The sequence below is a fragment of the Poecilia formosa genome, unplaced genomic scaffold (genome assembly GCF_000485575.1).
Source record: "Poecilia formosa unplaced genomic scaffold, Poecilia_formosa-5.1.2 Scaffold164, whole genome shotgun sequence".
NCBI classification, from domain to species: domain Eukaryota; kingdom Metazoa; phylum Chordata; class Actinopteri; order Cyprinodontiformes; family Poeciliidae; genus Poecilia; species Poecilia formosa.
The window spans coordinates 76,013-98,029 of NW_006800103.1; the positions used below are offsets into that span (position 1 = coordinate 76,013).

General features: G+C 35.3%; 3 protein-coding genes across 5 annotated transcripts; 1 reads left to right on the forward strand and 2 right to left on the reverse strand.

Annotated features, from left to right (window-relative positions):
• Window positions 1–3,448: 3,448 nt before the first annotated feature.
• On the reverse strand, window positions 3,449–10,271 carry LOC103146619 (NADH dehydrogenase [ubiquinone] iron-sulfur protein 8, mitochondrial). 2 transcript variants are annotated; one of them, XM_007564616.2, is made up of 8 exons: window positions 10,182–10,271; window positions 8,386–8,441; window positions 7,302–7,361; window positions 7,047–7,136; window positions 6,166–6,274; window positions 5,705–5,768; window positions 4,468–4,596; window positions 3,449–3,958 (listed from the first exon to the last, which is right to left on the reverse strand). In XM_007564616.2, exons 2-8 carry the CDS (start codon window positions 8,426–8,428, stop codon window positions 3,827–3,829), a joined length of 627 nt encoding a protein of 208 aa, XP_007564678.1. In that variant the 5' UTR covers window positions 8,429–8,441; window positions 10,182–10,271; the 3' UTR covers window positions 3,449–3,826. The 2 variants fall into 2 exon arrangements, with proteins under 2 accessions (XP_007564678.1, XP_007564680.1); XM_007564618.2 differs by lacking the exon at window positions 10,182–10,271 and adding an exon at window positions 9,977–10,135.
• A 1,964-nt stretch (window positions 10,272–12,235) lies between these two features.
• LOC103146659 (C5a anaphylatoxin chemotactic receptor 1) lies at window positions 12,236–15,835 on the forward strand. 2 transcript variants are annotated; one of them, XM_016677760.1, is made up of 5 exons: window positions 12,236–12,630; window positions 13,145–13,283; window positions 13,361–13,531; window positions 14,225–14,309; window positions 14,458–15,835. In XM_016677760.1, exons 1-5 carry the CDS (start codon window positions 12,534–12,536, stop codon window positions 14,677–14,679), a joined length of 714 nt encoding a protein of 237 aa, XP_016533246.1. In that variant the 5' UTR covers window positions 12,236–12,533; the 3' UTR covers window positions 14,680–15,835. The 2 variants fall into 2 exon arrangements, with proteins under 2 accessions (XP_016533246.1, XP_016533247.1); XM_016677761.1 differs by having other exon boundaries at window positions 13,361–13,522.
• Window positions 15,836–15,920: 85 nt separating this feature from the next.
• LOC103146620 (SLAM family member 9-like) lies at window positions 15,921–20,538 on the reverse strand. The gene is made up of 4 exons (XM_007564619.2): window positions 20,434–20,538; window positions 18,535–18,867; window positions 17,143–17,430; window positions 15,921–16,271 (listed from the first exon to the last, which is right to left on the reverse strand). Exons 1-4 carry the CDS (start codon window positions 20,528–20,530, stop codon window positions 16,168–16,170), a joined length of 822 nt encoding a protein of 273 aa, XP_007564681.2. The 5' UTR covers window positions 20,531–20,538; the 3' UTR covers window positions 15,921–16,167.
• Window positions 20,539–22,017: the final 1,479 nt, after the last annotated feature.

Genomic DNA, 22,017 nt, shown 5'->3' on the forward strand with positions numbered 1-22,017 from the left:
AAAGGTATTTTTAGCAGAGCTGAACATCTGCAGCGTCTCAATGATTTTTCAATGTCACTGCTACAAATCACTGTGAGATGGATCAGTGACGCAACGTCTCACTCATCCTGGCGAACGTCTTGATTCCACAGATGTAAAGGTGACAGGAGACGCTTTGCTTCGTTTAAAACAAACTCACTGTGGAAGTTCTTCCTTCAAACTGGTTCCAGTGTTAAAAGGTTGAGTAGTAACTAGTTACATTTACTCAATTATATTTAATTGCACAACTTTTTTTTTTTTTTTTTACTTTTAGGAGCATTTTTACTATGTTGTATTTTTTTACTTTTACTTGAGTAATTTTATTATAAGGTATTTCTACTCTTAGTTGAGTAAAAGTTCTGGATTTTCTACCCACTGAATAAAAAACATGTTTTAACCAAAAACTCACCAGACACAGACCTGCAGTTTTTTGTTTTTCTTTAAGGTCTGGTTGGCTCTAGTGGCCTTTATTTGAAAGTAGTTTGACAGGAAGGAGGGTTATGAGAGAGGGGGAAGACATGCGGCAAGGCATCACCAGGTCAGGAATTGAACCTGCAACCACTGGCATGAGGACTAAGGCCTCCATACATGGGTTGTGCTTTGCCCCTGCACCACCACAGCACCCCACACACTTGCAGTTTAAAGATACACAAATTTTTCATAGAAAGAAACTGATTTGGAACGTTTTTTATTTTGCCTGTTTTTTTTATTATTTATGTGAATTATTGTAATTTTTGTTAAAATACCAAAGTTTTCACTTAGCCTTATATTTTTATGTATTCTTTAATTATTAAACGATTGATCATTTGATCAGTTACTTAGTACTTGAGTAGACTTTTTACCAAATACTATTTATACTTTTACTTGACTAAAAATGTGTTGAAGTAGTGCTACTCTTAGTTGAGCACAATGTTTGGCTATTTGCCCACCTCAGCGCTAACTAACTCTATTACTTGCTTGGTTCCGTTTTTTTCATTTCCATCGCCAAGCATTTAATCTAGTAGAACAAAACCGGCTTTTTATTTTTTTTAGCATCAACTAGTTGCCCCTTTCATGAGATGCATCAGACCAGCTCAGGGTTGAGGGGTTGGGACAAAGTCTGAGGCTGAAGGGGAGAAATCATAGACCATCAGTAGCAATTAAACTGTTGTAAGTTTAATTGCAACAGTTAAACTATGTGTTTAAATATCTTAATAATAATAATAAAAAACTGAGATTCAGAATTATGTGGAAGTCTCTAGAATAATAAGAAGGCAATTACTATTATTAATTTACTTAATTTCTTGCATTGACTAAGAAAGAAAATCTATACAACTTCAAATGTGAATTAGATACAGGATTAAAAAACTTCAGGGTAGATCTTCATTTCAGATATTATGAAAGAACAAGAATGAGAAACTAAACATTTTGCCTGTGGCAGAATTAACTGGCTGAATAATTAAAGCAGTAAATAAAAGAATAAAACAATTAACTTGTTCAAAATCCAGATCAAAATGTTGTTGTCATGCTTAGTGAAGTCTGGGTGTAAACTGGAAGCCATTTACTGTTTATGTTTCTTTATGTGAATTTTGTCATGCAACATTATTAGACATTTGTATTTCCTGAAAAGTATTCTATCAGGAAATACTTAAAACTGCAGGTTTGCTTCAGACGCTTGCATCTGATTGGTCAACTTCCTTAGCAACTAAACTGCTGACCAATCACGTTTCCTCCCACAGTTTTAGCCCCTCCCATTGCCAGCAGATGAATAAAACCAATGTCAGGATGTGCTGCCACCCCTGACAATGAAAAAAGATAAACATTCAAATTATTCCATATGCTGTAATTAATAAAAATTTGTACTTTCTCATTTAAATATTTCATTCTGCATTTGATAAATTACATTGAAATAGTTTCTGTATTGTATTTCCATTTTTAATTAATCAAATATATATCCAATGAATGATTTAATAATGTATTCAATTGTGAAACTAAATACTGAAACCCCAAAATAAATAAGTTAAAGAATGAATGGATGAGGCCTAGATTCACTTACTTTATTTAAACTTCTTTTTAAACCCTAAATGACTTTTTAAGTGTAAAGTAATTCATATAAATGCATGGAGAAATACAGGAATCTTTATGCTGCTCTTTAATAGTTGACAACCAAAATAAACGGTATGAAACATATCACCATCTCTAATACTATATAACTATTTACCTAATTTCCAAATAGTCGACTTGTGTGTAATTGAATCTCATTACAAACTGTTTCATTGGTTTTTGGAGAACAAGCAGCATGAAGACGGGCAGGAAGAAACTTATGTTGAAGTTTAATCTAAGATTACATTATAACACAATATTCCAGCTTTGAATGCATCATCTAAACATGGAAAGAGGAAAGAATTGATTTGAAAAGCCGCCAAGAGGCCCATGGTAGCTCTGGAGGAGTTGCAGAGACAAACAACTCAGGTGGGAGAATCCGCAAATAATTATTGGTTGAAAACTTTGGAAAAAACGTTTCTGGAAGAAAGTCAAAAGAAATCTCCTTTGTGGTTTGTCAAAAACATAAAGTGAGATGTAAATTAAACTTTTGAAACTACAATTAGATGCTGTTTGTGGTGAAAAACAAACACTATGCCTAACCATTACCACTGGGAAATATGCTATTGGAGCCACAATGCAGCATCTGGGTAAGAATGGCCTACTCAAAGCCTGGATTTCAACAGATTTCTGTTCAATCACTCTTCATCCAACCTGACATAACCCAAGTCATTTTCTAGAACTTAGTCACTAGATGCAAGACTTTTGCACCAAACTATGGTTTTACAATTAAATGTCTCACTTTGAGTTTGGATTATTAGATTTAAACATTTTCTAATTTACACATATGCACTAATAAAAGTTAATTTATCACATGGAAACCCCATAATAATGCAAAAACGTTTGTGGTTCTAATATGACAAAATGGAAAAATCATTGCTAATCCCATTTAAAAAATTAGAAGAAACAACTTAAAATACAATTAATGTTTCATTTAAAGTTAAATTTTATTTAAAGACCACAAATGTCTGCAGTGAAATCCAATAAAATGATTTATTCACACAGAATCGAATGTTAACTGGAATCTGACCTCGGCATCCAGTCCATGTTTGGTTGACTAAACAATTAACAGTAACTTACCTTAATCCTCCAATTCCTGCTCAAATGCCGTTTCATTTGAATGTTCTCTGTGTGCAACGCTCTTTATGTTTCACACAACAAGCTGCTACGAGCTGGAAGCTGCCGGCCAAAATCTATAAAGCAGCAAGTTGGAAAATTGTCCTGTTGACATTTAGTAATAATGATGACGTCTGAAACTGAAGAAAAAAACCACGGCTGTGCATGTCTCTTACTGAGCTGCCATGACAAAATAAAGAGCCATCAAAATAAGCCTGCTGATGAAATAGTGTAAATTTAAATGACTTTTTAATAAGAATTATAGGCACCAGACACGTCTTAAAATCCTGTTAATGAAAGACTTTCCACACACATAGGAGAGAGCTGTGGACACCGAGTGAGCGAAGTGGTTTGATACCATAATAAATACGCACAATGAGCAACAACAGAGCCTTGAGGTGGAAACATAAAGAATATTTATGATAACAAAATGAGAGTAAACTTAAAAGGTCAATGTTTTAATTAGGTTTTTGTTGTCAACAAAGGTTCCTTCAGCCAACCTGAAGCTCACCCATCAAAGCCGAGTTAATATTCTTACAGTATGTACAGATTCAACATGCGTCACGTTTATAGTCTTCCCCGGTGATGTAGGCGCTGTGTGTGTGGACATCTATCGATAGAGGTAGTCGGCTTGTATGTTGGCAGCGATCTCAGCCTCCCATTTATCTCCATTGTTTAGCAGTTTCTCTTTGTTGTAGAGCAGCTCTTCGTGGGATTCAGTGGAAAACTCAAAGTTAGGACCCTGCAGAAGGAGAATGTTTGGGTTAAAAGGAAAATAAGGATTTTTATTCCACTTGGCTTGGCAGTAACACTTTTTGCTGCGAAAGTTTGGACTATTTTCAAACAAAATACTAGTGAACTGCTAATTTATTTTGATTCGAGTCAAATTGAAAGTAAAAAACAAATGCAAAATGCTCCTAAAAGAAGATTATATCTGAAAATACTAATTTTTTTGATGATTAAAACATTTTTATCTGAAAATAACATTTTTATTTTCAGTTCTTAAACCAGAGATATCACATTTTGGCTACCATAGTTAAAAATTTAGTAATTTAGTAGGTCATACTTGATCAATAGCAAAAGAAAAACATACATGTGTTTTAAATTACTAATGACTAAGATTTTCCTTAAAATACAAAGCAAACTTTTGCTTATCAGGCCTTCCTGCAGCATTTTTCTTGGTCTGTTATTTGTTAGGGCTGCAACGAATGATTATTTTAGTGATCGATTATTCTGCAGACGTGTACACACCTCCACGATGGCGTCCACAGGACACGCCTCCTGGCAGAAGCCGCAGTAGATGCACTTGGTCATGTCGATGTCGTAGCGAGTCGTCCTCCTGCTGCCGTCTGCGCGAGTCTCTGCTTCAATGGTGATGGCCTGGAAACAGGACAGGAACCAACAACACCGACTCAGATACTCAGATACCGTAAATATTGACATCCAAATATTGTGGGAATTTGCAGAAAGATGTTAGTAAAAGGTTTTATCAAAGAGGTCTATCTGAACTATCTAGTTGTTTTATATTACTGATATGTTTTCTTTTTGATCAGAATCATCCATCATTTTTACAAATCTGCTGACGCTTTCCATGTTAGCATAAAAATAACTTTCAAGATGCAATTTTTACCAAAACATAGAAAGGGAAGAACTACTTTTTGATATTCTCTCTTAACTAGACTGTACTTATAGGCAATTTACTCCAACCTGAGACAGACAATGAAAGTAAACTGGAACTATAATTTACCGGATTTATACACTTTTGTCAAAGGAAAATTCAAGCACTTTTCAAGGATTTTTCAGGGAAGTTTTTATACTTTTCCAGCACCACACACGAGATAAAAACAATAAAAAATATTATTATTACTGTTAAATAAATTTTTATGTTAGTATTCTACATTCTACAGCAGGCACAAGATAAACAAAAAAACCCCCCAAAACAAACAAACAAAAAAACAAAAAAACCCCACTAATTTAACAAAAAATACCCCAAATCCAAAACCATTTCTCAATGTATAAGATGATCAATACGTCCTTAAGCCATTAGGAATAATAAATATTCAAAACACTGAAATAAGCCAAATTGTGTTTATTTAAATGACTTTCCTGCTCAGATTACATGCTAAACACAACCTAGAAAAAAACAAGTAATGTTCTTGCTAAGTTTTCTGGCATTTTGAAAATACAAATAATTTTAGTAACTTTAACCAACCTAAAACAAGAAAAGTTTAGTCTGATTTAACTTTGTACAGTGAGAAAAAAATGTGTGTCTCTTATTAAAGTATTATGAAAATATCTGGTTCCAACTGTAATGTTTTCCAATTTTAGGCTTTTAATCAAACATTTACTTGCACTTTATTGCAAAACTGTTCAATAAAGATTTGGAAATCAAGCACGTTCCAAACCTTGAAAACACCTGGTTGAAATTCAAACATTTTCCAGGATTTTAGTCACCCTGTATTAAGTTTGTCTGCTCTTGTGCGCTCACCTGGGCGGGACAAATGGCTTCACAAAGTTTGCAGGCAATGCAGCGCTCCTCTCCTGAGGGATACCTGTTAAAATTTATTGCAAAGAAAAGTGTAAAAATGCTGCCACTATTTTAAATAAGATTAAATACATCAATCAAAACAAATCCTATAAGCACTACAAAAAGTAGAGGGTATTTCTTTTGGAGATGTGAACTGGGAGCCAATCATCTTGCAGCTGCGTGGGACACAAGTTCTGCGTTTATCTGATCTCAGTGACAGAAAACTTTTAAATTCGTACTGATAAATCCTAAACTACGCAGAGGCTAAAATGATTAAAGCGCTAAAAAGGCTAAGCATCGCTACTGCATGTCTGTTTTTTTATATTTTCTCTAATATTTGAAGAAAAGCTAAATATATAACAGCTATTTTGTGAGGTTGAAGGATTTCCGACAAAAATCATCAACATGTAGTTCGTCCCAACCTGCGCAGAGCGTGTTCTCCTCTGAAGCGCGGCGACAGCGGTCCCTTTTCAAACGGGTAGTTAATGGTGGCAGGTTCTCTGAACAGGTAGCTCATCGTCATGCCCAGACCTGAAACCAAATCATTCACACCTGAGTACGAAACTTGTTTTCAAAAAGAAAAAAATGACAATCCTTTCACAGAGAAAAGAAACAACTCGCATATATTAATCTATTTTTAATAAAACGGCAAATATTGGCCTAACTTATTGGCCCGATGATATATAAATCAATGAAGAGTTAGAATTGCATTATTTATTTGAGAACATAAAATCAGTAGTATAAATTAATCTGTGTAGATATAAAATGCAGCAGTAGCTGTGTTTCCATTGATGCAGCTAATGTCAGATTATGCAATCTGACATTTTCCAGATAAATCCCCTTAATGGTAACACACCAATTAAAAAAAATGTTTTCAGCTGAAAGGTTTTGGTGGTGGCATGAAGTGTTTTTTTTTCTTCTTTTTTACAGCCACATTGGAATTGGTTTATTTTTGCAAAACTGCAGTGGAAACACTTTTATTTTTGCATCACGAGTCACATGATCAACAATCTGATGTTGCCATCGGCGTAAACCATGAAGAAGACGACGGCCGGAAGTAGTTATAGGATGATGACGCAGCTTGTTTTTTAATGACTTAATGTGTAAAGAAACTTATTCACATGTGATTTTAATTGTGTTTCTTATTTTAATGGAAACACAGAAATTGCAAAATTGTTTCTTTTTTGACATTAGCGGAATATTGACAAAGGTTTGTGCACATTTGTAATGGAAACGCAGCGACTGATGACCGTTTGCCTCTCATTTTTCTACAACTCCCTTAATCCACATCATGACCTCTGACCTCTGAAGAGCTCTGTCCACAGCAGCGTCTGTGCAGATCGGTCTGTGATGGACTTCATGTCTGTCGGCAGCTCCTGGGCGTTCACATACTCTGCAGACAATAAGATCCTCATTTATCTGACACACATCAGGATTTAGAAGAGTAGATACACTTTGAGTCCTAAACAATATGTATGTGTGTGTGTGTGTGTGTGTGTCTGATAAAATGATATGAAAATGTGTTTAATGGTGCAATCGGTACTGAACTGGTACTTACTGAATCCATTCCTCTGGACTGAAACACTGAAGGACCTCACTTGGGCAGCTGCCAAAGTGCCTATGAATAAATGAAATAAATAAATTAAATAAATAAATAACTATCAACCTCATAATAAATTTATAAGATGTGAAGTTTCCCTAAAAGGCACTTGATAGCTGATTGAACATCAGTGTTCACTAAATAACACAGAGACAAACATATTTAAAACAGTTCTTACACTGCTTTAAATAAATAAAAACTTCTTTAATGCACACAATTTAACAGCTGCCACTTTATTTATGTAGTTATTTGTAAATATGACACACATGCACAACATGACACTGTACAATCACACAATCTAGCAGCTTTTCACAGTAAAATTAATCAGTATTCACTAGCTCTTTTAGGTTAAATGCATCCATTTTTAACAGAAACTGTTTTAAATGAAGCCTTTAAATGAGCATTTTACACAGTTAGAATGCTAAGAGGTACTTAAATGAAAATAAAAATGACTTATATGTTCAACAGATGACACAAAATGAACAATTTACTTACAGAGAAAAATCTACACACTCCTTTATTATTCAAAAACACACATAATAGACATAGCAGACAAAATAAGATCATTCAACAAGAGCAGACCTGGTACCACAAATCTTCATTATCTGAAAATGTTAAACCAGGGAAGTGGAGAAAAAACAGGAAAACTGTGAAATTAAATTGGGATTTTACTTTCTTTCTTTTTTTAATATTTGCCTTATATAGTTGTTTCTGTTTTTGATAATTGCTTTTTAACTTAAACCAATAAATATTGCTGTAAAAACAGCATGAATTATATTAAAATGTTTTATTTACTTTGCGTTTTTATAGTCGCTTGTTGTTTCCCACTGTTTCAGAGTAACTCAGTGAAGCACTTTGGGCTACTATAATGTCTTTAAGTTAAATAAAGCTTTTTTTAATGTAATTGCTGCTCAGCTTAAGATAGAAAGCACCAGTAATTATTTTGTTAAAGGAGAATCTTTACAAAGAGCCTGAAGGAAGCACAATCAAACCAATATCCAATGGAAAATAAGATTCAAATCAGTTTAGGGAAAACTCTTACCTGTCCTTGAGACGGAGTAAAGATAACGAAAGGTTGCAGCCATCAGGACTTTAAAGCTGAAAGCAGATGCAAAAGAATTAATACAATAAAGCATCATTAGAGTACGTTAGAGCAAAATTAACATAATGTTGTATCACGTAGAATAACTGCACTATGACTCTATTACACCTGAAGTTTTGACATGTTTTTTCATATGCCCAAAAGAACAGCCAGACAGTAACAAGTCACCCACTGCTAAACAATCAAAAACTAACTGACTGATTAAAACCAGATGCAGTCTGAGATTCACAACAAGTTTATTGAGAGCTGGAGAAACAGGCAGAGTTAAAGCAGGGAATCTACTGAGGCAGCATTGTTTCAAACTGCTGGGTGAGATTATTTTGGATCTGGTGCTTCCTATGGTGGATGTGCTCATCATTTAAAGCTACCATCAAGCAAGTGTTTACACTGGATGAAACTGCAGCTGTAACCAAACTGCGTGGCAGACTAGTTGGTAATGCTACCAGCCAGAAACACTTTAAAAAAACGAGAAAAAAGAAACAAAAGACAACAGAAATTCTTGATTAACAGTTCAATGATGAGAGTAGGGCTAGAAAAAAAAACAATTTTTAAGATTTTAAATAAGACTAGAGGCTAACTAAAGCATCAGCAGACTTTCATTGTTGTGGAGGAAACATGTTATAAAACATGCATTCAGCAGCGGCATAACTAGAATCACTTTTATCATCAATGTTTTAATGTGTGGAATATCGCATAATAGCTTATCTGAAAAAATGTATCCGCTTTTACTGCCTTTTTTGAGAAAGCGCTTTGTTAACAAGATGCTAACGTGGGATAATGTTGAAACAAATAATAATACAATATATTTTCAGCTAAATGTCACTTCCTGAGCTGTAAGAACAGATGCAAAGAGGCATTAAAAAAGACTTTTTTTTAATATAAAATCTAAATATATCCATCCATTCAGTATTTGTGTGCTGAATATCTTCAAAACGATTCTAAATAAGACTGTACCTTTAAGAGAAACATAAACTGGGTTAAGATGTGACTGTAAATACCAGGTTTCAAATCTTTTTGTGTAAAAATGGAAATATCAATACAGTTCAACCTAATTATTAAATGTTTCAGTAATTTCTAAACCTTCTGGGTTCTAACCTGTGCGGTTGTTGTTCTAAATTAGATAAAAATAAGAAGAAATATTATATTTCACAGCAATGAACCATCCTGATATACACATGTTACAGATTGCAGCATTGTTTATCGAGGGATATCGCAAAATTTTGGTGGCAAGTACTATAATTTGCACAAGCAGACAGACATCACTAGTAGAAAACACATTTTTACTATCTAATACGAAATAATAACGCAAAGCTCTGGTAAATAATATCATACATACACTGAGTTTAAAATTCTCTATTTTCCACAATGCAACATGAATGTTGTCAGTAACAAACAGGTATTTTTACATTATTCTACACGTTTAGCAGAGCTACTGTGGAGACTAATGCTCTCATTGAGCCTCACGGTGACTCAATTCTGCACAGCACCGGACTAAATATTCACAAAGCTGAGTTTTATCCATGTCAATTACCTAATTTTCTGTGAATGAGCAGAGAAATGTCCGCGTCGGTGCAACTACGGCTGTCAAGGACGTCTGAATAAAGGTCGCTTCAAATAAATGAGGAATAAAAGTATCCTCTCAGCGCCAACCAAAAGCTAAAACCAAGGTTTGACACCGCTAAGAATGACTGCAGAAAAAAATTATATCTTATCACCTTTAAGCATTTCTAACTTACCGAAAAGTGACTACTAGCTACAAGAGGAGAGACGGCGAACACCGGAAGTTACACAATATGACCAGTTCCTCTGCAGCTGTGACTTACTTTGTAATGAATACCGCCACCTACTGGACGGCTGTATGAAAAACACAAATCAGTAAGTAAGTATGAAAAGCTGTTACTATATTTTCACAATAACTGTATGCGCATATTATTTTTGGCTTCCATGGAAATAACACGAATGCAAACATAACACTGGCAGATAAGCAAATTGTTAGTTATATTTGGCAATTTTCATATCCACAAATGTAAATTTTCATCATCTTCACCTATTTTTTTCTTTTTTTTTTAAAGTTTTGGTTAAAGAAATCGAACCTGTATTTGTGCACTATTTCCTAAAGTACAAACAAAAAAGCTGAAAACATATATGGACATTATAGGTCATTGAATTGTTTTTCCTTTATTTATGATTATGTCTGATTTCTGATTATGTTTTGGTTTTTCTTCCAATGCACTTACAGAAGGCTGTGCACACATTCTTTGTTCTGTTCCTTTTTTCTTTGTATTTATAAACAAACATTTTATCAATAAAAAAAGTAAGTAATTAAGCAAATCGATTTATCATTATTATTGTTATTATTATTTGTTTCTTATTTTCTTTTTAAAAGTACTTTAGGGGCTGCACTGTGTTTTATATAACAACAGGGCAGCAGCACTCTCCTGTTGATGACTTAAGGCAGAGCAGCACTTAAGGTACTTTAAAAAACTACTACTACTTATACTACTACTAATAATAATAACTGTAATAACTGTTCCTTATGTATGTCAGAATTTGAGTCTTATTTGCTATCAGTTGTGTTTAGTAATTGGTCAAAACAATACAACATGGTAAAATGTCATGCAGCTGATTTCACGAGAACCAAATAGAAATACGAATAAATAGTCCGAATGTTGTCTCTATCTCTAGATGTTTGAAAGCAGAAATGAAATTGTTTTACTGCTTTCTGCTACACAGCCAAACGTCTTACACAATACTAGTAAGACATGTTCACAGAAATGCCCAGGCATATGAAGAGTACACAAGCCTTGTTGCGTAAGTGCAATGGAGCGTGTGAAGTTTAATTGAATAGGTTTCTGATGACTCCTTCATCTGGGCTCTGTGAACACATTCACTTGTTATCGGTGCTGAAGCTCGAGGGCTCGCTGGACCAGTAAGCATCATTTTGACCGTATAAACCTGTTGGTAGAGTTATTAATTCACAGAACAATTAATCTTTTAAATGATCATTTTCCAAATTGTACTCTGTTCCTTTCCATTGTTGTGTTACATCTTTTTCTCATGAAATCTCTCAGTGTAACTTAATATGTTGGTGGGAAGCTGAACTCATCTGCGTTCTGTATTTCCTCTGTTCCAGTGAGTGACGGCTTGAATGGGACTCTGCTCCCTGAAAAGCGTTGGTCTGAGGAGGAGAAGTGGCTGCTGGTGGCTGTGTTGGGTGGAGAAATGATCGTGGGAGTTGTTGGAAACAGTGTGGTTCTGATCATCAAGGTCATGGTAAGATCGTCACAATATTGACTTCTTTTCAGTCTATGCATGGTTTTTATGGAGTCCTGATTTAACTCCAGACCTCAGTTATACTTAGTGAGGAAGTAACTAGTGACATTTACTCAATTACAGTAACTGAGTAACTTTTTTGAAAGGAAAAAAAAAAAAAACTTTAAGAAAAATTTTAACAACCCGGAACTTTTAACTTTAACTGAAGAAATTTAATAGGAAAGAATTCCAACCCTAACTGAAGAAAAATTCCGGAATTTCCAACCAAAGAAAGAAAAAAAAAAAGGTTTAAACAAAAAATCAACAAAACCAAAAAAAACCGGAAATTTTGGTAAAAGTTTAAAAAAATTTAATGAAAAAAAACGAATTGGAAAAAATTTAATTTGCCCGAATTTGGAAATTTTTTGTTACTTATATGAATCATTTTTGTTATTTCCACTAAATTAAGTTGGATCACAGGTTTCTTTTTCCAGTGTATGTTATTCTATTCTATTTTACCGCTCGTAAAGGACTGTGTTTCACATTTTATTCAAAAATATGACGTGGTGTCTGTCCATTTGCTCCCTTTATGTTGTTGTTTTCAGTGCAGAGGTCAGTTCTGCTGCCATTACTGGCTTCCATTCATCAGTCTCACCATGTCAGATCTAGGTACCACTTTCAAGATTTCCAGTGAAACCATGTTTATGTCGCTTCACTTTACCGCTATATTTTTATGTGTACTTCCATGCTGTTTGACTGTACTAGTAGAAAGGTTCTTTTTAACATTAAATTATGATTTATAATCAGGATGTTCACTTCTGATCACGTCTGGATCCATGATGGCCGCCCTGACGGAGGGACAGAAGTCTCCATGGTGTGAAGTCGTCAGCTTGCTGAAGTTTGCCTTCATCACCTCATCCATAGGCAGCATAGGTACTCTGAGGAACTTAGCTTTTAAAACATTATTAAACCAATGAAATTAAAACTCTATGCACTGTTTATCAGTGGTTCATCATTGCATCTGATTGTTTAAATGATTTAGAGACAAATAGAAAAAAAATCTCATTTTGGAACTATGGTGGAGTCGAGGAGGAGAAACTGATCTCCAGAAACTGTAAAGAAAAGTTTAAAAAAATGCTGCTTTAAATGCCGTTGCTGATATTTTTGCTCTGTTTACAGACACTTGCTTGCTTTTCACTGAAAGAGCATGTTCTTTTCTTAAAGGTGCTCACATGAAGCTAAAGGTTTCTGATTTCCCTCTGAATCCAGAGGAAGTAACGAGCCAGTATTTGTTTTTTTATGCAGTTTTTTCCATTTTACTACAAGGTCAAAGTGTTAGATCTGCTGTGGGTATTTACCCAGGGCATTCTTTCTTTTTACTACACTTTGTGCAGGAAATTTTAATATATAATAATTTTATCTAATTGAATTTTAATGAATTTCACAGCCGTCCTCAGTGCGCAGCGTCTGATTGGCACGTCGCCCACAGGAAGTGCTGTGTTTGGTTTCATGGCAGCAGCCTGTTTGACCTCCTGGGTAACGGGGTTGGTATTTGGGAGCATCCCTGTCATCTATGACTGGGTCAGGTTTGTACAGTAGTTGGCTCAGAAATGTAAGTCATTGTTCATTTATAAATATCAGAAATATTTTTCTGCACTTTCAGGTACGATCCTTCAGAGATGCTGTGTGCCGTTTTCTGGGAGAGCAGCTACTCGGACATGATGACCTACATCCTCTGTGCTTTCTCCATCTGCATCTTCCTTCCTTTCCTCCTCATGTTCATCTGCTCTGTGAGGATCGTTGTCAGCTGTCGCTTCAGCAACAGGTACACCAGGTGAACAACGTCACACAACATCAGCAGGAAGGTTTACAGTTAATGGGTTTATCTTACATTACAGCAGCAGGAGAGAAGTTCATTCACACAGCAACAGCTACATGTTGAGTGATGCCAAAGGAAGCAATTAAAAAATGGCCTGAACAAAGTTTTAAATAAAAATAATGACAGATAAAAACCAGCAGCAGAACGACTACAAACAGAAAAACAATCTGACATGTAGCGCCCTCTGTTGACAGTTTTCTATACTTCTCTGTACGGTAGACTGTCAACCGTACAGAGAATCTTTAATATCTGACAAATATCTTTAATGTTCTTCATTTTCAAATTTATTATTAGAATTGTAGATGATATACAGACACAAAATGGTACTGGGTTAGGGTTAGTGAAGAAGAATAGAACCGTGAAGTAGAAGACAAATGATAAAAGATTTTCAACTTATTTAAAAAGAATGGAAAGTGTGGTGTATAATTGTATACATATTTACTTTGATTTTCCAAAATAAAGCGCTGTGCAACCAGCTGTCTTCAAAAATCTGATGAATACTGATTAGGCCATTCATGTGCAACAGGTTTTATCTGTTAACTGACTGAATAATCCTGAAATCACCAAATTTTCACTGCAAGCAGCAGTTTAATGAAAGGCTGTGTGACGATTAAACCTCCTTTTTATTGTGTTTCTTGTTTGTCTCAGCGATGAAGACACAGATTTGTCCGAGGTGACCCCTCTGCTAGCGGCTTCTTACATCATCTGCTACACTCCCTTTTTTATGTCTGAGGTAAACACAAGCTGTTGCATCTACTAATGCAAAGCATGGAAAAAAGAAAGAAACCAAACGACTGTCTTCCGTGTAGAAGAATATCTTAGAAACTGTAGTTTTACTCCTGACATGTTTGTTTTTATGCTTTGCTCCATCCACCGTTCAGCTGATCCTGTTGGGTAGGACGGACCTGGCTCCGGCCCCTGATTGGTTGAGGACGCTGTCGTCAGTGATGTCATACCTGGACTGCTGTCTGAACCCTCTCATCTACTTTTTCCATCAGAGTTTTCGTGAGGCTGGTCTGGCCCTGCTGTGGACCAGAAAACCCAGGAAACCAGTGTTAGAGCCGGTCCTCACTGCCATCACTAGAACCGACTTCAGCCTGTGACGCAGATCCTTTATAAATCAGGGACAGAGACGTTGAACAAAAACATATTTTATTAAAATCTACCTGTACATCAAACAAAAAAATGTCTTAGTTACTGAAAATGTTCTTATTTCCTTTCCTCTTATTAAAGGATTATTCAAAATTCATATTTTGCATGATTTTCCTTTGGGTTTCTACTGCTTCTAAAAATAACCGAGACGATTTAAAAAGACACCCTGCTGGTTTTTGGAAATTAGTTATTACATGAAAATCCTTGAGAGGATTTGAAAATGTGTGATCTCACACTATGTCCATCAAATCTGGATGAGCCTGAAGGATTTTGCAAAGAGGAAAGGGAAGAACTTTCTGCTTATTTAATCTCATCATGGTTGTTCACTTCATTATGTTGTATTAGTCAAAATAAGCAGAGGAGTCTGAATCTCCACTGTTCTGAGTTAAAGTAGCCTATGTGGTAAAGGTTAACCTGTAGATGTTTCTACACAGGAAGTGAGAGTGCTCTCTGTTCCTCTGAACGGTTTCTGAAACCCCCAAACTCTGGGCACACATCGTATTTTTCACCTTCATGATAGTCTGTCACAGACTCACAACATAAATGAAAAACAAAAGTAACAGATGCATGTCTTATTTAATCTTATCAGACGAAACGTCTGTGCAGAGTTCTTTGTGTTTATCAAGGCCAGTCTGTGAAAAATAAAGGCAACCGCAATGTTTTGAACTGCTGCCCCTTGACCACACAGGATGCTGCGCTCTCCGAAAACAAGGACGGGAGATGGAGGCTTTCTTCAAAATGACGTATCGCTACCAAAGAGGTGCACCGGAAATCAGCTCTAATTTTACTGTCAGATAAAGGATGAAGGTGCATACATTACAGCTCAACTTTTACTAACCTCATTGTTTATGTGTTGGTCATTATGGGAGCTACTCTGGAAAGCAAGAATTGGTGGAAAACCCTAGATAACTTTAAGCACTTTAAATTACAAAACCAGTTGTTTAAGATGAGCAGGTATTTGGTAAACAGGTGAATCAATTATAGTTAGCTTAGCTTAGCTTAGCTAGCATTTAGCTTCAATCTTAGCAGTTAGATAATGGATAATACATTTTTATGGACTATTTTATGCAGTGTTTTGGTGGAAGAGGGACAAACAATGCAAATTAAACAGACAAGTTCAAGTTACAAACTATCAGTGATCAAACTACTGATTGGAATGTAAAAACTAACTTATTTACAGGTTATATTTTGTCATATCGCAGGGAATGTTAAAACTTTACTCGCAGATCCATTACATTCTTACATTCAGTCGAGCATCAGTACTGGGTCCAGTTCATCACAGACTTTGCTGTGGTAATTTGTGCTCTCAGGGTTTGTTTCTTAGATTCTTTTAACACAAAAACTGTAGTTCACCAAGTTTTGAATGCATGAACTGTCTCTGCTCCAGTGTGAGAACCAGCGAGTGTTGGGTTTCCATGCCGTTAGTTCATGGTTCATCCTCAGAACCTGATGTAGTCAACCAGAAGAAGAATCAAAACCAAGGCAATTCCTGCAGAAACGATCAGCCTGACGGTGGCTTCATTCTGACACCAGCTGCTGTTTTCTGAAGAACACAAACAAAATGGAGCAAGTAAAAAAAAGCTCCAATGGCAGATTATTTCAATTATAACTAGTAGTTTTCCATCAATATTAAGGAATTATTGACTGAAAACATACCTGTTAGTTAGTTTTGTCTTATTTCAAGTGTCCCAAGATTAAAATTGTTTCATAAGATTTTGTGTTTTTGCAGTGTGGAAGCTTTTCGGAGGCGTTGATTCACTGCTAAGTGTCAATCATTTTCCAAAAACTGATTTCTATTTTATTGATGAATCTGGTTAGTAGCTAGCAGATGTGGACAGAGTACCCAAAGACTGTCCTCAATTAAGAGCTGCACTACTTTAACATACTTTTAATCAAGTGTTAGGTAAAAGGTTTATTCAAGTACTGAGTAACTGAGCAAACGATCAATCATTTAATATTAAAATATTACATTACCAGATGGAACAAAATATAAAGCTAAGTGGAAATGTTGGTATTTTAAGGACCAAAATGACAATTTTTCCAAATAAGTTTCTTTCAATAAAATAACTTTTAAAACTTTAACAAAAACTGCAACCCATTAAAAACAAAAACAGTGTGTCTCCCTGGTTAATTTGTGGTTAAAACATGTTTGTTTTTCATTCAGTGGGTAGAAAATCCAGAAATTTTACTCAAGTAAGAGCACAAATACTAGATAATAAAATTACTCAAGTAAAAATAAAAGGTACAGTGCAGTAAAAATACTTCTAAAAGTAAAGATTTTCAAAAAAAGTTACTCAACTAGCTAGTAACCAACTCCAGTAGCCTGTATCTCTGTAATTATTCAGTTCACTTAAGTCATTGAAAGGTTAGTGTTAAGAGAGGAGACTATAAACATCCATTATTTTTAACTATACCTGCATTTCCCAGCTGAACGTCCTTCGTAAGCAGTTTGGTGGTTTGTCTCTCTACAGGGTTTTCGGCCACACAGCTGTAGTCGTCTCCATCAGGGGCGTCTACCTCCAGAGAGAGCGTCAGCATAGTGGGCAGACTGGGACTGCTGGTTTGCTTCAGTCTCTCGGTCCCTCGGTACCAGGAGAGCTTCAGCTCCCTGCTGTTCTGGACTGAACACTCCACAGTGACTGAAGCAGAGCTGCTGTTAACGACAGATGACCTGACGGTAATGGACGGCGCAGGCAGGAAACCTGAGGAAAGAAACATGAGAAACGATGAGAGGACTCTGAGTTTATAAGTACAGTTCCACTGACTAATTAACCTAGATCCAATCTTTACGATAAACAATGGGAGGAGTCATGTTTGTCACATGTAGAGTGAGAAGTTTTGGACATATAAGTAAATTTTAATATCCAGAATCAGTTAAAAAAAAAAACAACTCAAGGAAAACATAACTGAATAAACTTAATATATGTAAAAACATTATTTTTATTTATAAATTGAGAAAATATCCACAAAAATGAATATATTTAAATATTTGGTTGCAGAGGTTTTGTTCTGCAGGTGCTACAGGTAGAGTGGCTGTTTTGTTGAGGTTGCTGTAAAGCGACCAAAGGTCCCTACACTGACACTTCAAATTCAGAGGAAGTTTGTTACATCTGCTGGTTTGTAATAAATGAAATGTGAGCGATGCATCACTAAGCCGCACACACAGAGCAGCTGCAACTGTGCCTCATTAGAACAAAAATCTATTTGTGGTTGATTTTGTTTGTGGCTCAGAAAAAAAAACTGTTTTAAATACTAACATAAATGAAGGATATTCTCTTTCTGTCACAAAGAAGCTTGTAAACAGCCATATGAAAATATACAACAGTTATAGTTGATAGAATGGGTTTCAGATTGAAATGTAATTAAAAAACAGAAAATCAGTCAATGAAAAAAGCTTAAACCTGCCTTAATAAATAAATAAATAAATAAATAAATAAATAAAAGTTCCTGGTAAGGGAAACAGTGCTGTGCTCTCCTTCATCTGAGAAAAATGTCTAGCCTGTGACTTTTTACCCTGATAAATGCAGTGGAAACACTAGAAACAGTCCCTGAAATTTACCCTGGTGACTTAAAAAGAGCCTTGAAGAGGGGAAACACCTGAATTATGGTTTCCCACAAAACCAATGTCTGGACAGAAGGAAATGTCTAATTCTTCATTTCTTTAAGTATTAATTTTGAGACAAAAGTACTAAGGAAATGTTTTACATCCATTTTTTAACACATTACTCTTAATGAAGGCGTAGCTGCTCATTTAGTAAAGATGTGTGATGATTATTATATGGTGATAAAAAGATGCTTCTACTCACTGTAGACAGTCAGATGGAAATCTCTGCTCAGGATTTTGCTGCTGATGGACTGGAACTGGTAAACGCCTGAGTCGCTGGTTTCCAGCTGTGAGACGGTCAGAGCTCCGGTGAGGCTGTCAAGAAGAAGTCTGGCTCTGAACTTCTCCTCATAGTCACATTTCACTTCTTTACGCAGGTTTGCTGATGCTATTCGGATGTTTGGGCTTTCAACTCCGAAGGTCCACACAACCCGGGCGTTGTGTTGGCTTTCTACCGGCTGCAGCGTGACATTCGTTCTCTCTCTTGCTTTTACAATTTTCTTTTCCTCTTTTGCACAAACGTAGCACAACAGAACTGAAAGACAGAGGACATTTGTAAACTCCCTTTCAGTAGCAAATATCAAAACCAAAAAAGTATTTTTCAGACATGAAACATGCACCTGAATCAACTCTGAACAGTTACAATGAGATGAAACTGCCAGCTCAGTTTGGAGTTCCATAAGAAACCTTTTTATGAAATACTGCATCATACTGGTAACATGTACTGAGTTTGTGATAAAAAAATGTCTTTACAGACTCTTTTCTCAATGATCCAGAGATGAGCTATCTGAATCTCAACTACAATTTGGCCCCTATTGATGTCCAAATTCAATTCAAATTAAAAAATACATTATTTTTTGAAAAAAAACAAATAAAACCGGTGGTCCAAAACAACAAAACGCAAAAAAAAAAAAATGGAACAAAGAATTTTTGTCTAATTTTCAATGCTAACGACCAATTGCACTTAAAAGAAGACAAAATTAACTTACAATTAACTTCTCAGCAAGATATACTAGCTTGCTTAAAGTCAGTAATTCTTGAATATTGATAAAAAAACATACAGTTTTTTATTGGGAGATTATTTCACTTATACTGTGGGAAAAATGACTTGTAATAAAATAATCTGCCAGTAGAACTGCTGCTTTTTTAAAATCAATATTCAAGATTTATTGACTTGAAACAAGGCCTTATATCTTGCTAAAAAGTTACTGGTAAGTTTTGTCTTATTTTAAATGTAATAAATTATTTGCTCTAGAAACTAAACAAAAATACTTTGTAATATTTGGTGTTTTTGCAGTGCAGAGGCTAAAATTTGTAACATAGAAAAATAAACTTTTCCAACTGTAAGAGTAAAATACATTGGTGGAGGAGATATGATGTCAAAGCTTCAACGCAGAAAACTGAGAGTCAAAAACTTGGAAGTTTCCACCACAAAAAAGAAAAAAAAACTGATTACAACCAAGATTTGGCATTTATGAGTAAAATCAAAGCAAAAACTAAAGGGAGAATTTCGTTTATTATTTAAAAAGTCACTTTAAGCATCTTTAAGAGTCTAGAAAACAACATAACTCGAGTGATTGTTACTGCGACATGACTACAGGAATCTGGTAAACAACGCTGTTCATTATGACTGTTCAGTTTTCATCGCCGCTGTTCAACTTCTCCAAATCAAAGGTTCAATAAAACAAAAATATTAGTTTTTACACAACATGTTGGCTCAGTCTTGTGAAGCGAAGGTCAGAAACTTCTCTTCTTTTTCTTTGAGACTCACCTAATGATGTTTCAACAAGATCAAATTTATTTAGAAAATGCAGATCTATCATGCGAGTTTTAGAATATCTTTATATAAATTAAAGCTAAACCTGATTGAACTGAAATTATGTCATTTCCTGTAGGAAATATGAAAGTTTGACAAACAGTTGTTTCATCCCACTCATTATTCAACCTCAGATTTTCACTACTTAATCTCTGTATGTTATTGTAGGTGTATATAAATATATATATTTAAATATGAGTCCTGTGCCTAAACACCACATTATAACTGAAAACAACAAACTCTCTGAGTGTCTCTACCTGTGAGGTAAATGATAGCAGACCTTACCTGCTGTGAGGTAAACTGAGCAGCATGTCACTCCTGAGCGCGCTGCCATTTCTGCTCCACCTGATGTTGTTCTGCATTGTAGTGAAACCGTCAGCATTGGTGCTGCTCATCAGAGCGAAAGCTGCAAAAACCAGGAAGGAGAAGCAGAGAGGAAACGCTGTTCACACATCGCTCCCTCATTTGAGCTTTTTTTTTTAGCTGAACAGGCATTGATTGGCTGACAGGCAGCATTTTAGTGTGTGTTTATGTTTTCAGCATAAGGTGGTAAATAATGGTCTGACCCTGAAAATACGCAAATCCTGTCATGTCAAAATTTTATTCTTTTTTTGGTTAATTCAACCTGCTGTATTTTTACTGCTCCATGTTTTCATCTGTTCATTTTCACATTTTGGTTATTTTCTTCTTCCATCGTCTTGTTTGTCAGACGCAGCCTCGTCTGCTTCTATTGCAACCTTTTGGTTCGGAGAATCCTCACCGATTAAACCTTTCAAGATTAGTTTAGGTCACATGTTACTTATGTTTTCAGTATTATTCTTTGCTTAGATGAATATTTCACATTGTAATTACACATGCAGTTATGGGTAACACACTATCAGCAGAACAAACGGCAAAAACATAAAATCTTACCAAGTATTTTTGGTCCAGTTTCCACTGCAAATGTCTCAGTACAATTAAAATACAACAAGACTAACTTAGAAGGAGCTTTTTAAAGACAATTATTCTTGACTATTTTTTTTTTAAATAAAAAAGTTAGTTACACTAACAGATTTTGTTCACTTATGATGTGGGAAAATGTTTTATCAGTGAAATGATCTGCAAGTACCAGTACTTTTTTAAATTAATTTTAAGGACATACTGACTTAGAAGAAGCTCCTGAAAACTTACTTGTAAGTTAATTTAGTCTAATTTCAAGATACTTAGACGAGAAACTAGTCAAAACTACTCAGTAAGATTTTGTGTTTTTGCAGTACATTTAAAGTGTTGTGAAAAAGTACTTCCATCCTTACAGATATCTATTTTAGTCCTGCAAGCATTTCAGATTATAAAACAAATTTCAAAATTAGTCCAAGATAACTTAATGAAATACAAAAAGCAATTACAAAACTACCTTATTTGTAGAGTTAAAAACTTCAAAATGATTGTTTGGCTACAGGTTTGCAAAAAACAACATGTTATGGCCTTATTTACCCATATTCAAGAGAAAATACTACAGACCACATACTTCTCCTCCAAAGAAGTTGCTGCATTGCTTTGCATCATTTTTGTGGTGAAAAATTAAATTGAGCATACGAGAAATAATCTGTCAACAAGACGTCGCCCCAAGGAATGGGGTTCTTGAAAAACAGGAACCAGATCTCATTAGGGGACAGATCTCAGCAGCAGCTTCATTACAAAATGTTTTACGGCCCTGCAGTCACTACCAACTAAAGTCTAATGATTTAGTCCTGGATGTGTTTGTCCTTCATGTTAATCCCCGTCCACACACCCACTCCCCCACTGGGTCTGCCAGTCAATCCATTAGTTCTCATCAGGTCACACACCACTTTAATGGACACACACACACGCACACACACACACACACCA